At 38.2% G+C, this 18285-nt stretch overlaps 2 protein-coding genes across 2 annotated transcripts; one reads left to right on the top strand and one right to left on the bottom strand.

Moving 5' to 3' along the window:
• Positions 1 to 3580: 3580 nt before the first annotated feature.
• homeza (homeobox and leucine zipper encoding a) lies at positions 3581 to 11096 on the top strand. The gene is made up of 2 exons (XM_065277052.2): positions 3581 to 3924; positions 8313 to 11096. Exon 2 carries the CDS (start codon positions 8324 to 8326, stop codon positions 10280 to 10282), a length of 1959 nt encoding a protein of 652 aa, XP_065133124.1. The 5' UTR covers positions 3581 to 3924; positions 8313 to 8323; the 3' UTR covers positions 10283 to 11096.
• Positions 11097 to 11240: 144 nt separating this feature from the next.
• On the bottom strand, positions 11241 to 17487 carry LOC135767461 (E3 ubiquitin-protein ligase RNF212B-like). Its single transcript, XM_065277187.2, has 12 exons — positions 17309 to 17487; positions 17142 to 17203; positions 16564 to 16638; positions 16344 to 16450; positions 16199 to 16259; positions 16066 to 16094; positions 12335 to 12378; positions 12222 to 12246; positions 12085 to 12127; positions 11921 to 11981; positions 11787 to 11817; positions 11241 to 11710 (listed from the first exon to the last, which is right to left on the bottom strand). The coding sequence occupies exons 1-12, from the start codon at positions 17406 to 17408 to the stop codon at positions 11635 to 11637; spliced, it is 714 nt and encodes a 237-aa protein (XP_065133259.1). The 5' UTR covers positions 17409 to 17487; the 3' UTR covers positions 11241 to 11634.
• Between the last annotated feature and the right edge of the window lie 798 nt (positions 17488 to 18285).

Genomic DNA, 18285 nt, shown 5'->3' with positions numbered 1-18285 from the left:
TTCACACTTCTGTTTTGTCTCATATCTGTTCACTTCATTTCAAAGAAAAAATTGTTAACATAACTTTTAACTAAAATGAAATCCATCAATAAAATAACTTTTTGGCTGACATCACCAACAGTGGCGACCAGTGACTTCTTTTTCAAGGGTGCACGATGCGAAGCTCATCACAACATGTAGCCCATCATGTGTGTGGCTCATCATGTCAAAATATGTGTTTGGCGCATCATGTAAACTTATGTGCATCGTACATCATGTAAAAATATGAGCCTGCTGCAGATGCGTCGAAGGGGTTTATGATAAAAGAGACGCTCACCTTTGCCAGATACTCGCTTAATACAATGTGTATACAGAGTTTAATGTTAAGTAAGTGTATTGAGAGTATTTTGTAAATGCATGATCCAACAAACACACATTTTGACGTGATGAGCAACACGCATGACCCTCCGAATGCATAATTTGTATACGCGCCCCTCAGAAGAGAAGTCACCGGCTGTCATTGGTCACCAAGCCAATCTGTTATATGTGACTAACACATGTCAAGTGACCTGTAAATGGGAAAGAAACTCAAATTGCCTGAAAAAAAACGTTTTGCAGATATATGGGAGTTTTTATTAAATTTACGTTTCCACCTGGAATGTTTTTCATATGCAATTTTAACTTTTTACAATCAAATTAACTCTTGATCATATCCTCCTGAGACACAGCTATTGATTTTTGTTTCAGAGTTTCAGACCACTTAGTCAAGCACAATTTATTCAACCTATTAAAATCCTACTGTCCTGTCAAGAGGACATCCTGGGCTTTCTAGTAGTACCATATTTGTGTGGATATATTTGTACAGAGCACACAAACTTTCTTTTTTAAAATAACGACAATTGCAATTTCCACAAGAAATACTTTTTGTTTTGCAGATTAGGTTTTCTTGATAGTTGTTTTTTTAGACTTAATTTGACCCTTTCGAAACTTTTATTTGATGTCCTTTGTAGTGGACACCAGGACTTTGTTCTTATGTTTGTTTTTCTTAATTGGCAGTTTTTGTGACAGATGCTGATAAGTTTTTGAAAAAAAAAAATTTGTAACACTTAACTATAAAGTTGTATTTGTAAACATTATTAAATGCATTAACTAACATGAATCAACAATGAGCAATATAGTTTATCTGCATTTATTAATTAATACAATTGTTTATGTTAGTTCATTGTGCATTAACTAATGTTAACAAATACAACCTTATATTGTTAAGTGTTACCAAATAATTAAAAGAAAGCCACACCCAGATGAGAGAATTAGGAAATGTTGCAATCCATTTGCCTCCAATGCTGAACATTCCCAAATGTTTCTAGATGCAGAATATGTGGATGCATAGGAGAACATTTGTGAGAGAGAATAAAAGCAACATGTTCCTATGTCTCTCCAAGATGTCAGAATGCCACATCAAATACAGGGTTCCCACGGGTCCTTGAAAGTTTGTGAATCTGGGTGAAAAAATTCAAGGCCCTGGGAAGTTTTTGAAAATACATACACGTATACATACACAGATACAGGTCATCAAAAGTGCTTGAATCTATTTTATGCAAGAAGTTTTTTTGGAAAAAAAGGATAAAATCATAAAAATTCTAGACTTTTTAAGCACACATCAGGGCTCAAACGCAAGGGGTTCAGGTTTTCACTTGCCCTGCCAAAATTTTCACTGGCCCCCCAAAAAAAATGTCAGTGTCACATATTTAAAAATAATAATTCAAAAGTCAAATATAATTGTATACATATAACAGACATGTTCCAACGAAAAAAAGGCTCCCAACTTTTCTGCTTTACTTGTAAACTGACAGCAAATTGTGCAAAATATTGCATTGTTTCTTTCGTCGTGTTTTACCCAAGTAAATGTCTGCTTCCAAGATGTTAAATAATATACATTGATTGAAATATATTTTAGTGACTGAGGGTCAAGCACTGGCCCGATCGGGCAAGTGACAATACTTTTTACTTGCCCGAACGTCTCTCATGCTTGCCCCGAGCCACCGGGCAGTCCTTTATGTTGAGCCCTTACACATGCTAAACGGTTTGCTTTAAATGCTTATATCTTCTGTATGCGAAAGGTTGATTGATACCAAAATGATTTTTGCATTGTTGTGTTTGACACATGAAAACGTTTCGAGTTATGCATGTGTTCCCTGAGAAGGGAACGAGACGCTGCGTCTCCCTTGCCATACATCCTGCGCCTTTGGCAATATTTCAGATAGTGATATACTTCCTGGCTCCCGCGTCACCCTGTATTTGCAGTTAAGCCTCATCATTGGTTGAATTGGATATAACAAAAATAAATGTAAAAATAAAATAAATTATATTAAATGGCAAAAACACTGAATCAAGATGCATTTAATTCAGAACATTAAAGTCCTGTTGTCTACTAATAGACACGTCATATAATTAAAATAAGTTTTTTCTACCCCAACACTTCATGTTTAAAAGAAAAAAATCTAGAACTTTATTTTTCTGGTTCTCAGGAGGATAAAAATCTAAGTACAGTTAAGTTTTATTGAGTATCTTGTTGCATTTAAAACTGCTTGTCAACGTTACATTGTGACATTTATAACATGTATCCTGTTATTTTAATGTTTTCTTAAATAATTAAGTAAAAGTTGTTAAAAAATGTGAGAACAAGCTAACACTTTAACAATAAAAAACTACAGCCACAACTCAAAATCCCAACTTACACATTCCAAAAAAAATTTATTTTCAAGAAAAAATTGTCTTAGTATTTTAGTCTTGTTTTAGTAAAAATATCTAAAAATTCTTAAATTAAGATGCTTTTTCTTGATGAGCAAAATTACCAAGTCTAGTTTTTAGACCAAAAATATCAAATTTAAGTGATTTTGTGCATAAAACCAAAATTGGCAGATTTTTTTTTTTTTTTTTTTTGCTTGTTTTTATGCACAAAAAATATATTTTTGGTTTAAAAACTTGACTTATTTCTTGGGTCGTTTTGGTCATGAAGAAAAAGCATCTTCATTGAAGAATTTCTAGATATTTTTATTGAAAACAAGAAAACAATACTAAGAATTTTTTCTTGAAAATCATTTTTTGATGTACAGCAATATTTGATATTATTACACTCTCAGAAATAAAGGTACAAAACTGTACCTTTTCTGTCACTGGGGCTGTACCCTTTCAAAAATTACAGCTTTGAACCTAAGGACTTCATTTTAGTACCTCAGAAGTACATTCTGGGACCAAAGAGAGCTTATTAGTACCTCAAAAATACATATTAGTATCTCAAAGGTACATATTGGTACTAAATGTTTACATATCTGTACCTAATTGTCCATACAATTACCTTTTTAAAGGGTGCTGCCCCACTGACAGCTACATATTTTGACTTTTTTAAAGCACGGTAATCTACCCAAAATTGTATTCTGTTTTGCTTTCCTGTAAAGGTATCAAATGGAAACTTAGGGTACAGCCATAGTGACAGTTTTGTACCTTTATTTCTGACAGTGTAAATCTGAGTGAATCCACACAAAAACGAAAATATGAACATTTATAATATTTTTATTACATTTTACACTTCAAGTAACCCATATCCTTAAAGAGTTGCACAGAGATTGCATCCTGACCGAAATAGCCAAAAGTTGTGCGGTAGTATTCCCATCACAGATGGAAAGAGCAGATTCACAGGCATGGCTGAGTTTCAGTGCTCCTCCTCCTCACTCCTCCCGTCCCTCTGCTCCCTGGATTGGAGCTGCACGTTCACGGCACCGTCATTGCATGAGAAAGAGGGGGGCTGGACCCAAGCTCCTGATCCTCTCAGTCTGACCGGACAGGCGAAAAACACTTTGGGATTTCCAGAACAAAAGCGACAACGGACAAAACAGAGCAGCTGAAGTGCTGTATCTACGCACAGCCTCGTGAGATATAAAAGCGGTGAGTGGATTAAAATGCTTCACGCCGGTCTCTTATACAGTTTACAAGTTTTTAAAGCGACTGTAAATGTTTCCGAAGCTCGTAAAAAGCCTCACAATGCGGTCAGACTGTTACGTTTTGCATCGTGTTGCGTGTTTACATTATTTAAAGCACTTGGTTTGTGAGGGATTAAAGGGGAGTTCGCGTTTCGGTGGTTCAACGGTGTGGCCATTTAACACCGAGTTTGTTTATGCGCGTTACTGAAGCGTAACCAACTGAGTGCGCCTGTGCGGCTACTACGCCACAAAAGAGCACCGGTGTACAAAACACTGTTATGGCTTAAAGTCGTGTTTTTACATACAAAATCACGAGCTTGTAGTGGTTTTACCCCTGCGTACCGTTGTTTTCATGAAGCGTAGACTGTGTTGATCTCAGACACCCCGCGACCTGCGTCAAAAGTTCTCTAGATAAGCTGATTACAGACCTCATGGACAAACACCGCGCCGCTGACGTAATTTACTAAAAGTCTTAAGTTACCGTGAGTTTATTTTAATATGAACATTTCAGTGGGTAACATTTTATTTACTTTCTATAAATTGTAATTGACATTTTTGTGGTAGCCTAAAATACCCATCTTCAGGGGACTTTACGCTCAGTCGCGTCATTGTAAGTCATCATCTGATAAATGAGGTCACCGCAGGCGGTCGGGAATTTATCCTGTCAAGTTCGCCTCCGACTTATTTTGTAGATGACTGGACGGCTCGTTGCGTTTGGTGGGAAATTGCCCAACATTACGAGCGCTTTTCCAAGCACTATTGCCTAACTGTGCCCACACAGGTCTGTGTCACTAACTAAATAGACTTTTGCCAAGATTTTTTTCTTTCCTCTAGCTCATCATTGATTTAGGCAAATAAGTCAGAACTCGTGATAATGTAACTTTTTGGTAGTTTACAAATAGGTAGTGTTTTGGTCCTATAAAAGCATGTCAGAGGTAGAGGCTTCTCCGGTTAAGTTCATATTAGGGTTATCTTTTATACATTTTATGTAGTTATATTTATTTTACCTGTTAAATTGACCATACAAATAAATGAGTGTGAGTAGAAGAAAAGCAGAATGCACATGCTACTTTTGGTCATGATTGCAAGACATACAAGATCAAAATGTGCCGAGTATGCAAAATGCAAAAAACGGACAAACAAATCAGCTCGACAATAAGTTATCTGTATTTAACGTAGACATGCTGATACTAGTCCTTTACCGTCTGTTGGAAGGTTAAACACACTTCTATATGGGGTTCTTCAGGGTTAGGCAAACGGGGGAAGTGGACCATTACGTGCACAGGAAAGGGGCAAGAGAGCTGTGAAGGGCAGGCCCCCCATTTCTCTTTCGCTCGAGTCTGCCATAGTGGGGGTTGGGTGTGGATTGCCGGGCGTAGTGCATACGACGGGCTTTAATAAAAGGCTAATGTGTGGAAGTGAAAAACAGGGGGAAGGGGTGACATCTGTCCTTCTTTCAACTTTAGAGAGGAAAGTCAATGACCAGACTGGCCGTAAAGCAGCCGCTTGATGACTTTCGTGCAGTTTGTCGAAAGCTGCCGTTTATATATGGTCTGTTGTGCGATAAACATAAATAATGAAAAAACGATCAGAATAAAGTTTGTCGTAGATATTCGAACGACCCACAACAAACTGGAACTTCAAACATTAACCCCCACACCGCACCACACCTTCCACGTGCCCGTCGACAACAACTAACAGACACAACCCCCTCGCATTCCAACCTCACAAATCTATCTAGTGATGCAAACTGTTTTACAAACTGTTCAGAAAGCAAAAACGTGCTGGGTACATGGTGTGCAGGACTGTGACCTTGGTTTGAATCCAGCTTACGTAATGTCTTCCCCTTTTCCAAATCTTTATTTTGGCAAAAAGTAAACGCGTAAAAACTTACTCCCTCTCTTCATCATCAAACAATCAGTAAACCTATGTGTTCTGACATGTTTCATTCTCAACCTTTGACCCTGTCCTTAAACAGAGAAGACACTATGGCTGCGTCCAAAACTGCTTACTTCCATACTGTGTAGTAGTCGATAAACAGAAGGCGAGGCGAATAGTATGCCTGAATTCATAGTATTTGAAAAAAAATGACCTATTACTTCCGGCAAGATCCCGAAGTGTTCATTCGATGGACACTTGCTATCCCATGATCCCAGCGAGAGGAGTTATCCAAAGAAGAGGAAGATGTAGGGGCGTTGTTTTATAAAAAATGCCTGAAAGCGGTAACAGGGCTCTATTCAAATGCAAATACATATATTAAACAGTTGTCTATTGTGGTTAAATTGTGCTTGTTTTTAACATCATTCCAGTTTAAGACTAACATCTTGTTATGACGACATATGTCACGTGATGTATCAACATGACGGACGTATTATGTCTGAATTCATTTATACTATACATATTCATGCTATATAGCACATGAGTAGGTACTTAATCTAATTCAGTACCTCATGTCACAGTATGCGATTTCGGAAAGCATCCAATGAGGCTGTTTACATCTGGTATTAAGAGGCCTTTTGGTCGATTAGATCACAAGTGGACGACACTAAATACGGTGTAAACGGGGTGTAAAACGCTTTATGCTCGTCCACATTCAGAGGTAGTTAAAAACTCATTCGGCAGGATTCCTTTTGTAGTTTAGACGCGGATGTGGTTGAATGTGTTCAAGCATCACAAAAGACAGCCTACTCTCTGCCTACTGATCTAATGTGATGTACTGAGCACAATGTTTTTCCATCCGACATGACCCCACGGTATTCAGCGTGCTCTTTAGGCTTTTATTGATAAAACGTAAGCGGCTGCTCTCCGCAACTTTTATTTCTTTCATTTTGCAAGCGTGTGAAAGTTGCTTGAGGTTATTTCATCAGTTGCTCTGAAATATATAGGCTCTTACATATTCATGTACAAAACACTGTGCAGCAAAATTACTAACAACACAAGCAGCGGACTCTGACTTAATATTAGTTTGCGTCGATTTATACACATCATTTCTCCTGCTTGTGTTTAAACGACAGCAGAGGGACTCGCCCACAGTCTCCACCGACCATCCCCTTAGAAAATCATTACAAAAGTGAAATAAAATACCAAGTGTAAAGGTGAATGTGTCTCTCTCGTTCACTTGTGATCCGATTGACCAAAACCAAATCTTAATACCAGGTATAAACAGCCCCTCATATGTTGTAATTTATATAGTATTTTACTCCTTTGTATATTGCATTGTTTAATATTGACCAAAAATGTATTATGTATTTATGCTATTAAAGGAAAAGTTCGGTATTTTACACTTGAAGCCCTGTTTTCAGATTGTTTATGATGAAATAGAACGGTTTTGACTGAAATTTGGACATATGCGGCTGCCCCAAATTTTTTTGGGTGTTTGTGTTTCGCCTCCCACCTTTACAATTGGTTTAATGGTGCACTGGAACAATCCTTCCTAAAATGCATTAAACTTTCGTTTACAAAGACGTGAAACTCACCGAGTGGTCAGGGGTGTTCACTGATGCTCACACAAAAATCGTTGCAAAAGACGCATTCCAACAGGTTTTATCGTAGTTTTTACCAACTCCATTGACTTGTATTAGATGTGCTGTGAGGTACGGTATTACTCCGCGCCGTGAACTTTGTTTCTATTCTTGCAATTGGCAATGGCGGATTAGCGCCACCACCTGGGCTGGAGTGTCTATTATTCAAGCTCTAAGCGGAAGTATGTACGAGTGTGAGGCGTTTGGAAAAATAGGTCCACAAGTTAACAACGAATGCTAAAACACCTGTTGGAAAGCATCTCTTGCAGCGATTTTTGTGTGAGCATATCAGTGAACACCCCTGACCACTCGGTGAGTTTCACGTCTTTGTAAACGAAAGTTTAATGCATTTTAGGAAGGATTGTTCCAGTGCACCATTAAACCCATTGTAGAGGTGTGAGGCGAAACACAAACACCCGAAAATACTCAGGGCAGCATATGTCGAAATTTCTGTCAAAACCATTCCATTTCACCATAAACAATCTGAAAACAGGGCTTTAAGTGTAAAATACCGAACTTGTCCTTTAAAAAAGTAAGGTGCTTTATGATGCCACAGAAGAATGAAGAACCTTTAACATCTGAAGAACATTTCTGTTTATAAGGTTCTTCAGATTATTATAAGGTAAAAAAGCTGAATGGTTTTTTGAGGAACCAAAATTGGTTCTTCTATGGCATCGCTGTGAAGAACCATTTAAGCACCTTAATTTTTAAGAGTGTACTTGGCCAACACAATAAAAACACCTTAAAAGATTCCACGATTTTACAACAACTAGGCTTGCATTTTCTATATGTACATTGTCATCTGATTCAAGTTTCTTTGTCATCCTAACAGTGACATCTCTGATGGCGACGCAGAGTTACCATGACTTGAAGGTTATCGTTCCTAAAGGGACACCGTCTAAAAGACAAGATGGGCACCTCGGCAGTCAACGGCAGCAGAAATCACCACACCACCACAACTCTAATGGAAAGGAACATCCTAGCCCCAGCAGTCGCAGGCAGCGAGAAAGCAACAGCAGTGGCAATGTGAGCTTCAGCACCAATCATAACTCTGTAATATGTCTTCCACTGGTATCCGAGGGCCTAAAGCTAGTGTGGACCCAATCAGACCAAACACGTGAGCTGGATACTATACCGGAGTTGGTACAGGCCTTTAATATCTTTCCCTACCCAACATCTCAAGAGGTCAGCACCCTGGCCCGCGTATGTGATCTTCCACTCGATAAAGTCAAGGTCTGGTTTATGGTGCAGCGCATCAAGTATGGTATCAGCTGGGCATCAGAGGATATTGAAGAGACACGGCTCAAGCTGGCCAGGACCGAATATGTGAGCGAGAATGAAAGCAAGACAAAGAGGAAGAATGAATTCGATGATTTAAAGAAAACAGAAGGGACTCCTAAAGATCATGTAGAAGATCTAACACACAGCCCACAGTCGCCTCACAAAAGACATAAAAATGAAAGCCCACAACCAACAAAGCTCTCTCCTGCTGCTTCACGTTTTCGTTCATCTCTACCAGCTCCTCAGGATTCATACTACTACCGCCAACCAGTGGAAGTGTCAGAAACACCTCAGGCATCCACACCACCAACTTCTGTGGAGTCTTCAGTTGGATCCGAGCAGCCACGGCACAGCCGCTACAAAAAGTCTAAAGCCCAGTTGGCTGCTTTGCGTCAAAGTTTTCTCCGGGAGAACTGGCCTGATGAGACCGAGCTCCAGCGGTTACAAGAAGAGACGGGCTTAAGTCGTAATGACATTCGAAAATGGTTTAGCGACAGTCGATACCAGCTGCGAAACGGTAGGGGGTCATCAGCTTCGGCGTCCTCCCCTGCTACGCGAGGAGAAAATGAAACCACGTCCAGTCTATCATCTCAGGAGCTTCAGCCGCTTTCGCTCACCACTAAAAAAGTCAACCCAATACAGCACACCGATAGCGAAAAGGCTCGTTTGAAAGGGGCGCGAAAAAATCGGTCAAGGGACTCTCAGTTTTTCCAGCTTTTCTTGTCGAACACTCTTGAGGCATTTGAAGGAGCACCAGGAGTAGATGCCGCAAACTGTCCAGAGAAAGGCGAGATTCAAAATAATAATGAAGTTGGAAGCGAAGTGGACAGTGATGGACATTGTATGACACCTCCAGAGTCAGCTGCACCCACTTCCTCCCCTTCTCCATCTGTAACCCCATCTAAAAAGCAGTTAGTGAGGCCGCAATCGTTAAAATCTGCACGTCCTGTCAAAGCAAACACCCCACATGACTCCTCTGACCAGTCTTCACCTTTAGTGTTAACATCAGCTGGGCGACCAAGAAAAACAAAAGAGCAGCTGGCAATGCTAAAGGACTACTTTCAGCGTTGCCCTTGGCCAAAAAGCGAGGAGTACACCCAGATAGTAGAACTGACGTCTTTACCTCGTGCTGATGTCATCCAGTGGTTTGGAGACACGCGATACGCTGTAAAAAACGGCCATGTACGTTGGGTCCATGCTAATGTACGAGACCAAGTGCTTGCAGAGATAGCGTTGACGCAGAGTGGGGGGACTGCTGTTGATTCAAGTGGAACTTTAGGAAGTGAAGCGAGCAGAAAACGCAAGTCACAAGGGAACAGTGCACCGAAATTACAGAAGCCACCAATGGATTGTACAGACTACAGTCCTCTGGAGCTGTATTACAGACAGTTTGGACCACTACAGGAGAAAGACCTTGACGGTCTGTGCCGAAAGTCAAAAATGAGCTATCAGCAGGTGCGGGACTGGTTTGCCTCCAAAGACAGTAATACACTGGATATAGAGCTCAATGTTATTGATTGACTTATAATATAAAGAAGAAAACTATGTTTGTACTCATGTAGTTGTCTGTTAATCTGCTGTGAGTCGTTTAATCTGCAAGGGTTGGAAAACAGGAAAGGTTTGTTTCATTCATTTTTCTCTTCTTCATCATGTTAAAAAGTCGGTAGTATCTACTACCTGTCTGATCAGTTATCCAAATGGCAGTATTGAAAATGCTAACTATTGTAGTCCATTCACTATCAATTATTTTTCTTGTGATGTATACACTGGCTGTTCTTTCAATTTTTATGTTAGTATTATTGTCAAACCGTCAACAATTTTAATGGCTGCTGCTTAGAACTGACATGACACACGAACAAGTTACTCTACGGTCCCGCTTTTAGACCTGTACTAGTTTAGCTGTTTGGACGGGTTACATTAGAGAGCATTGATAACTTTAAAGTGTGTAATTTTTAGCAAAAGCTTATGGCACTGTGTAACAGTTCCCTCTTAAACAGATTAATCTTTCTGTAAGTTTACAATATACTTTTATTTTAACATTCCGCACTTAGTTGAGTTTTTTATTGATCCGTTTTTCTGGTCTTTATACTTTGTTGTGTATAAGCATTTCATAAAAAACTTCTCATCTCCACCGCAAATAAAAACTAAAGGTAGAATAAGAGCAATATTGCAAAGCAATACAAAGCAATATTTCTTTGTAAGCCAAAGTTTGTAGAAAATCTTTAGGATTATAGCAATCTATGTTGTCAGTTTTGTGATCAGTCTATGAAGGGACCACAGTACAGCTGTTATATCTAATGATACAGTAAATAAAATGAGGTATTTGTCAAGACAACATTTCTCCTCATTATGTTCACAGCGTATTTGTAGTTTGTTTTTATTTTATGTAAGGAATAACTGACGATGGGCTGTTGAATTTTTCGGATATAATGCACACCCAAGGTCAAGGATTGGAGTCAATTATTTCACTTATACCACGGTTACCACAGACATTGATCTGGTGGTAATTTTAAGACATTTGACAGGTAAGGTGTGCGTTTATCGAAAAATAAGGTATACCTGCGTAAACATTTCTAAACCAATCAGAATTAAGCATTCAACAGCCCTGTGGTATAATTGAAAATAAACGGGACTAAATTTACTTCCATAAAACCCATAAAAATTTTGTAATTACAAGAAAATCTAAACTGATATTTTTGATCATCACATTAAATTTTTCTCTGTTATTTGCATTTTAATATCCACTTAAAAGTAAGTTATATTTATGTCATTTTAATTCTGTTAATAATTGAACAATGAGCGCAGGAACAAGTGAGTGCCATTGTAAGGTGGCTTTCGAATAACTTAAAGAGCTACAAATGATCATTGAGGTTTCATGGCCGTGGTGACTGCGGTGTAGGTCGAGCCAAAAATTGGAACTGAAAGTTGTTTGGTGTTGTATGTTGGGACCTACAAATAGCAAATGGACAGTCAAGGTGCTTAGTCGTATAACTTATTAGTCTATGAAATGAATAAAACGCGTTACCTTGTGGGGGTGTGAACTGAACTTGGTGTTCCTTGAGATAAGAACATGAAAAGCATGAACAATGAGATCTTCCAATATAAATAACTCAATATTTACTATATGATGAAACACATTGTTACTATTACTTTACTTACTGACACCATGTTCATGTACTGAACTCACGCTTGACATAGAGATGGATGAACCTGTGGGAGTCTGGGACATACAAATTAAATGTAAACCATGCAGTCAGATGATGATTGATTATTTTAATATGATTGTGTATCTGACAGATATCCGTACTAAAAAATAAACCCACCGTCATGCCAAGTCTTGAATGTCTAAATCTCTCCAATGTGTCACTTGTATGACAAAAAGTAAGGAAAAGTCAGTATGTTTGAGGGGAAAGAAAAATGAAACTAAATACACTGATTGTGATTATATAATACAATCTACCTGACAGCTCTAGAGCGTGGTGTGACTGTAGAAATGTAAAAACACAACATAAAGCATTAAAGTCTTTTAATTTAATAGGTGAAGTTTATTTCTCAAGCTGAAACTTGATGTACCTGGTGATGTCACAGCCACAGGCAGTGTCATTCGTGGAGTACCTCTATATACAAAAAGATTCATATATAACCTTAAAGGTTTATTACCTCAACCTTGACGAATTAATACATACCTATCTTTTTTCAATGCGTGCACTGTACAGCGCGTTATGAATGTGTTAGCATTTAGCTTAGCCCCATTCATTCCTATGGTACCAAAAAGTGTTTTATTTTGTGGCACCATACTTACTAGTATAACTCCACATGTAAAAGTCTTTAAATAGGGAAAACACGGAATGTTTGGTGGCTTCCCTGTTTGGTACCATAGGAATGAATGGGTCTAGGCTAAATGCTAACACGTTCACGACGCGCTGTACAGGGCATGTGTATATATATATATATATATATATATATATATATATATATATATATATATATATATATATATATATATATATATATATATATATATATATATATATATACAGTCTTGTTCAAAATAATAGCAGTACAATATGACTAACCAGAATAATCAAGGTTTTTAGTATATTTTTTATTGCTACGTGGCAAACAAGTTACCAGTAGGTTCAGTAGATTCTCAGAAAACAAATGAGACCCAGCATTCATGATATGCACGCTCTTAAGGCTGTGCAATTGGGCAAGTAGTTGAATTAGTTGAAAGGGGTGTGTTCAAAAAAATAGCAGTGTGGCATTCAATCACTGAGGTCATCAATTTTGTGAAGAAACAGGTGTGAATCAGGTGGCCACTATTTAAGGATGAAGCCAACACTTGTTGAACATGCATTTGAAAGCTGAGGAAAATGGGTCGTTCAAGACATTGTTCAGAAGAACAGCGTACTTTGATTAAAAAGTTGATTGGAGAGGGGAAAACCTATAAAGAGGTGATAAAAAAATAATAGGTTGTTCAACTAAAATGATCTCCAATGCCTTAAAATGGAGAGCAAAACCAGAGAGACGTGGAAGAAAACGGAAGACAACCATCAAAATGGATAGAAGAATAACCAGAATGGCAAAGGCTCAGCCAATGATCACCTCCAGGATGATCAAAGACAGTCTGGAGTTACCTGTAAGTACTGTGACAGTTAGAAGACGTCTGTGTGAAGCTAATCTATTTTCAAGAATCCCCCGCAAAGTCCCTCTGTTAAAAAAAGGCATGTGCAGAAGAGGTTACAATTTGCCAAAGAACACATCAACTGGCCTAAAGAGAAATGGAGGAACATTTTGTGGACTGATGAGAGTAAAATTGTTCTTTTTGGGTCCAAGGGCCACAGGCAGTTTGTGAGACGACCCCCAAACTCTGAATTCAAGCCACAGTACACAGTGAAGCATGGAGGTGCAAGCATAATGATATGGGCATGTTTCTCCTACTATGGTGTTGGGCCTATTTATCGCATACCAGGGATCATGGATCAGTTTGCATATGTTAAAATACTTGAAGAGGTCATGTTGCCCTATGCTGAAGAGGACATGCCCTTGAAATGGTTGTTTCAACAAGACAATGACCCAAAACACACTAGTAAACGGGCAAAGTCTTGGTTCCAAACCAACAAAATTAATGTTATGGAGTGGCCAGCCCAATCTCCAGACCTTAATCCAATTGAGAACTTGTGGGGTGATATCAAAAATGCTGTTTCTGAAGCAAAACCAAGAAATGTGAATGAATTGTTAAAGAATCATGGAGTGGAATAACAGCTGAGAGGTGCCACAAGTTGGTTGACTCCATGCCACACAGATGTCAAGCAGTTTTAAAAAACTGTGGTCATACAACTAAATATTAGTTTAGTGATTCACAGGATTGCTAAATCCCAGAAAAAAAAATGTTTGTACAAAATAGTTTTGAGTTTGTACAGTCAAAGGTAGACACTGCAATTTTTTTTAACACACCCCTTTCAACTAATACCCCAATTGCACAGCCTTAACTCTTTCACCGCCAGCGTTTTTAAAAAAAGTTGCCAGCCAGCACCAGCATTTTTCATGATTTACACCAAAGTTTAATGCCTTCCAGAAAATGTTCTTCTTTAAATATATAAACATACAATATACCAAATGAAAGAACAGACCCTCTGCTTTCAAACAAAAAAAACCGTTTCATCCTACCTTTAGTGGTTCTTTTGCAATCAGCTTTTGAATATGGGTAGGTTTTTGCAAAAACACCATATTTTGAGCAAAAAGCAGAAATAATTCCATTTCTGTGACGGACTTTTCATAGAGATCCGATTCAGAGCGATCTTTAAAACAGACACGGACATGCAGCAGCTTGCCATAGGGCAATACTTCCGGGTTTAAAAAGTTGCGGAAGGGCGCCACCTGGTGGATAATAGCGGTATTGCGGAAAGACGGAAAATCTCGTCATTGGCGGGGAAGCGTTTTCTCTTAATTGACGGAATATCTCGTCAATGGCGGGGAAAGAGTTAAGAGCGTGCATATCATGAATGCTTGGTCTTGTTTGTTTTCTGAGAATCTACTGAACCTACTGGTAATTTGTTTGCCACGTAGCAATAAAAAATATACTAAAAACCTTGATTATTCTGGTTAGTCACATTGTACTGCTATTATTTTGAACAAGACTGTATATATATATATATATATATATATATATATATATATATATATATATATATATATACACATGCCCTGTACAGCGCGTCGTGAACAAGACTGTATATTATGACATCACAAGGAGAGCCAAATTTAAATGACCTAATTTTTCATGTGTTTGCCATCACCCCTTTAAAACTCTTTAAAAAAATCTGCCAATGGGGTAAGAAAAAAAGTATTTTTCTTAAACATACATTCAAGTAAAATTCAAGAAACATTTTCTTACCCCATTGGCAGATTTTTTTGTTTGTGTCAAGGGGTCTTTGCTTGTTTTAGGGACCATATTTTGGTCTAAAAACTAGGCAAATTTTCTTATATCTTCTTGATTTAAAGGAACACGCCCACATTTTGGGAATTTAGCTTATTCACCTTATCCCCCAAAGTTAGATAAGTCCATACATACCTTTTTCATCCCCGCGCGTGACGTAACACCCCTCGCTAGCTTAGCTTAGCACATAGACTGGAAGTGAATGGCTCCAGCTAGCATACTGCTCCCAATAAGTGACAAAATAACGCGAACATTTTCCTATTTATATGTTGCGATTTGTATAGTCACACCTTGTAAAAATAACAAGGTCATAAGAGATACAGCCATCTTTTAAATGTATACATACAGCGAACTATATTCTCCGAAGACGAAGATACTTGGGTGGAGTGATTTGCTCGCAGCACCCGAGAAACCCCCAATCCGCCCCATGTAGCAGTGCTTCGCCTTCTGAGAATATAGTTTCCAGTAAGTATATACGGTTAAAAGATGTCTGTGTCTCATATGACCTTGTTATTTGTACACGCTGTGACTACAGTCACAACATATAAATAGGAAAATGTTGGCGCTATTTTGTCACTTATAGGGAGCAGTATGCTAGCTGGAGCCATTTACTTCCAGTCTTTGTGCTAAGCTAAGCTAGCAGTGGGTGTGTCAGACAGAGTTACGACACGCATGGAGATGAGAAAGTTATGTATGGACTTATCTAACTTTGGGGGATACGGTGAATAAGCTAAATTCCCAAAATGTGGGCGTGTTCCTTTAAGAATTTTTAGATATTTGTGCTGAAAACAAGACAAAATTACCAAGTCAGAAAGTCATTTCGTTTTTGCAGTGTATGCACATAAAGTCAATTATCTGTATTTACCCATTAATTGGAAACGTCCCCGGAGATGTCTATGTGAAGACAGAAACACGATAACATTTGAAGAAAGTGGAAGTAAGAAAGTGACAGTGGGTCATAAATGCACATATACATAAATAAATCGAGCATTTCTCACCCTCCTTTGAGAAAGAGGTTTCTTGAGCTCCTCATTCTCTCTTTTCATCTCAGACACTTGCCTTAAATAAGACACAAGTAAATGTAAATGGTCAAATTTTAAGCAACACTGAAAATATCTCAAGACAATGAGACAAAACGATCACCTGTAAAACTGATCATTGACTTCTTTCAGTCTTCGCTCCAGCTCTGCAGATTTACTTTTATAGAAAGCTATGACACGCTCCTTCTGCCTTTTCTGAAAAAAAGAAATCTGAAACAAATACAATCATCAATTTATAATGGGCAGAATTTAATTTGTTATATATTATGAGATTGTAAATAAACTTGATTGAATAAATAAAGTGTATCTTAAATGACTGATACCTGTGCAATATGTTCCAGTCGAGTCTGTATGATCTTCACCGGATCTGTGAAAAACATCTTTTCCTGAGGTTTCATCTTTACACAAATGATATAGAGGGAAATGAAAAATTGATGAAGAAACCACGACAACCCATATGACTAATATTTACGTTCACAACGCCACCTAGCTTTGTTCCTTCCTACAGGACACCGTTTTGTCAATCCGAAGGATGCAGCCTCCGAAGGTGGCATATGCAGCATACGTCATGAAGTCTGGTTTATTTAAGTTAACTGAGCATTATTCGCAAGTCATAACCATATATAACAACAATTTACGGTTAACTTGAGTAATAGTTAAGTTTATAATTGTTAGTAGTATCTTGAAACTTAAGACGTCTTATGAGGTATGCAGACTGCAAATGCGACGTCGGAAGGATGCGGCCTTCGTATTGAGAAACGGCCATAAACTGAACACACTTAATCCCAGTGTCGCCCGCTGTCATAATCAAATTGTATTTAGCTTTACTTTGTATTTAGCCGGACTGACAGCTCTGTTGTTAATTTGATAATCTACAGTAGTTTGTTTAGTTAGGACTCACCTGGTCAGATATTGGTAAGTAGTTACAGTTTGCATGACAAATTCTGCACTGACCAGTAAACTCTGTAAGGTAAGTTTACACATCAATGTTTTTATTAGTCACTGCTAGGCTCAACATGATAATAAATAAGTCGTGTAAGTTAAAAGCTAAACAAATCCCGCACTCACTTGTATTAATGCAGTCCTCACAAAATATATGACCACAGCTGGACACTACAAACGGCTTTCCTCCTCTCAGAAAACAGTTATTACAGTGAAAACAATCCATTTCATCACTGTAAAACCAACAAAACTAAACAACACACAGGAGATGTACCTCAGAAACGGTAAATATAGCGTATCACAGTGGTTTGTGGTTTGAATTGGCATAACTAATTGTACTTAGTTAATCGGCTTTTTATGTTACATTATCCGAAACATACCGAAGAAATAGGCCGTCCTCTCAGTAGTATCGTTCGTTTACATTTCCAGTAGAGGGCGCCAATGCCTGTGTATTTAATATCGCACAACCAGGTGTGCGTGTATTTTTTGAGATGACACGTAAAACACTGTTTTGTTTACAGGTAGAAAATAAACACCTAACATTTTGACACAGTGAGCCTTTCCAGAGAGGCAAAAAGGTACATGAATCCCCACGGAGTGATAAAAAGGTGAATATTTTCCTGTATTTAAAGAAAAACTGTCTATATATAATGTATCATAATTAAATGATATACTTGAAGTGGAGAGCTGAATTTGTGTGATCTGACACATGAGAGTAAATATTTAACACAGGATTGTGATTCAATTATCATGCAGACGCATATACAATATAACAAAGCATTGTTTTTTTCACACAACTATTTACTATAGATATATAATTTCTGATTAACTAAAGCCTGGATACATTACATGATTTTTGGCTGTCCCTGACAAAAGATTACCATCGTGAAACAATTTTTGTGATCACGGCTCTTCATCAGTGGTTCCATGTTGCACATTGAGAGAGGTTAACAGACGGCCATTTTCCCGGTCTTGCTTCCAAAGAAAGCCTACGATCGTTTTCTGACAGTGTCAGAAATTCAACAACGTGTTTTTGCAGCTATTTGGTTACCACTAGCACATGTGGTGATATTGCGCTAAAGTGCAGCCTCCGATTCAATGGG

This window comes from Paramisgurnus dabryanus, chromosome 6, assembly GCF_030506205.2.
Source record: "Paramisgurnus dabryanus chromosome 6, PD_genome_1.1, whole genome shotgun sequence".
In the NCBI taxonomy this organism is placed as follows: Eukaryota; Metazoa; Chordata; class Actinopteri; order Cypriniformes; family Cobitidae; genus Paramisgurnus; species Paramisgurnus dabryanus.
This window is presented reverse-complemented; position numbering and strand designations above follow the sequence as displayed.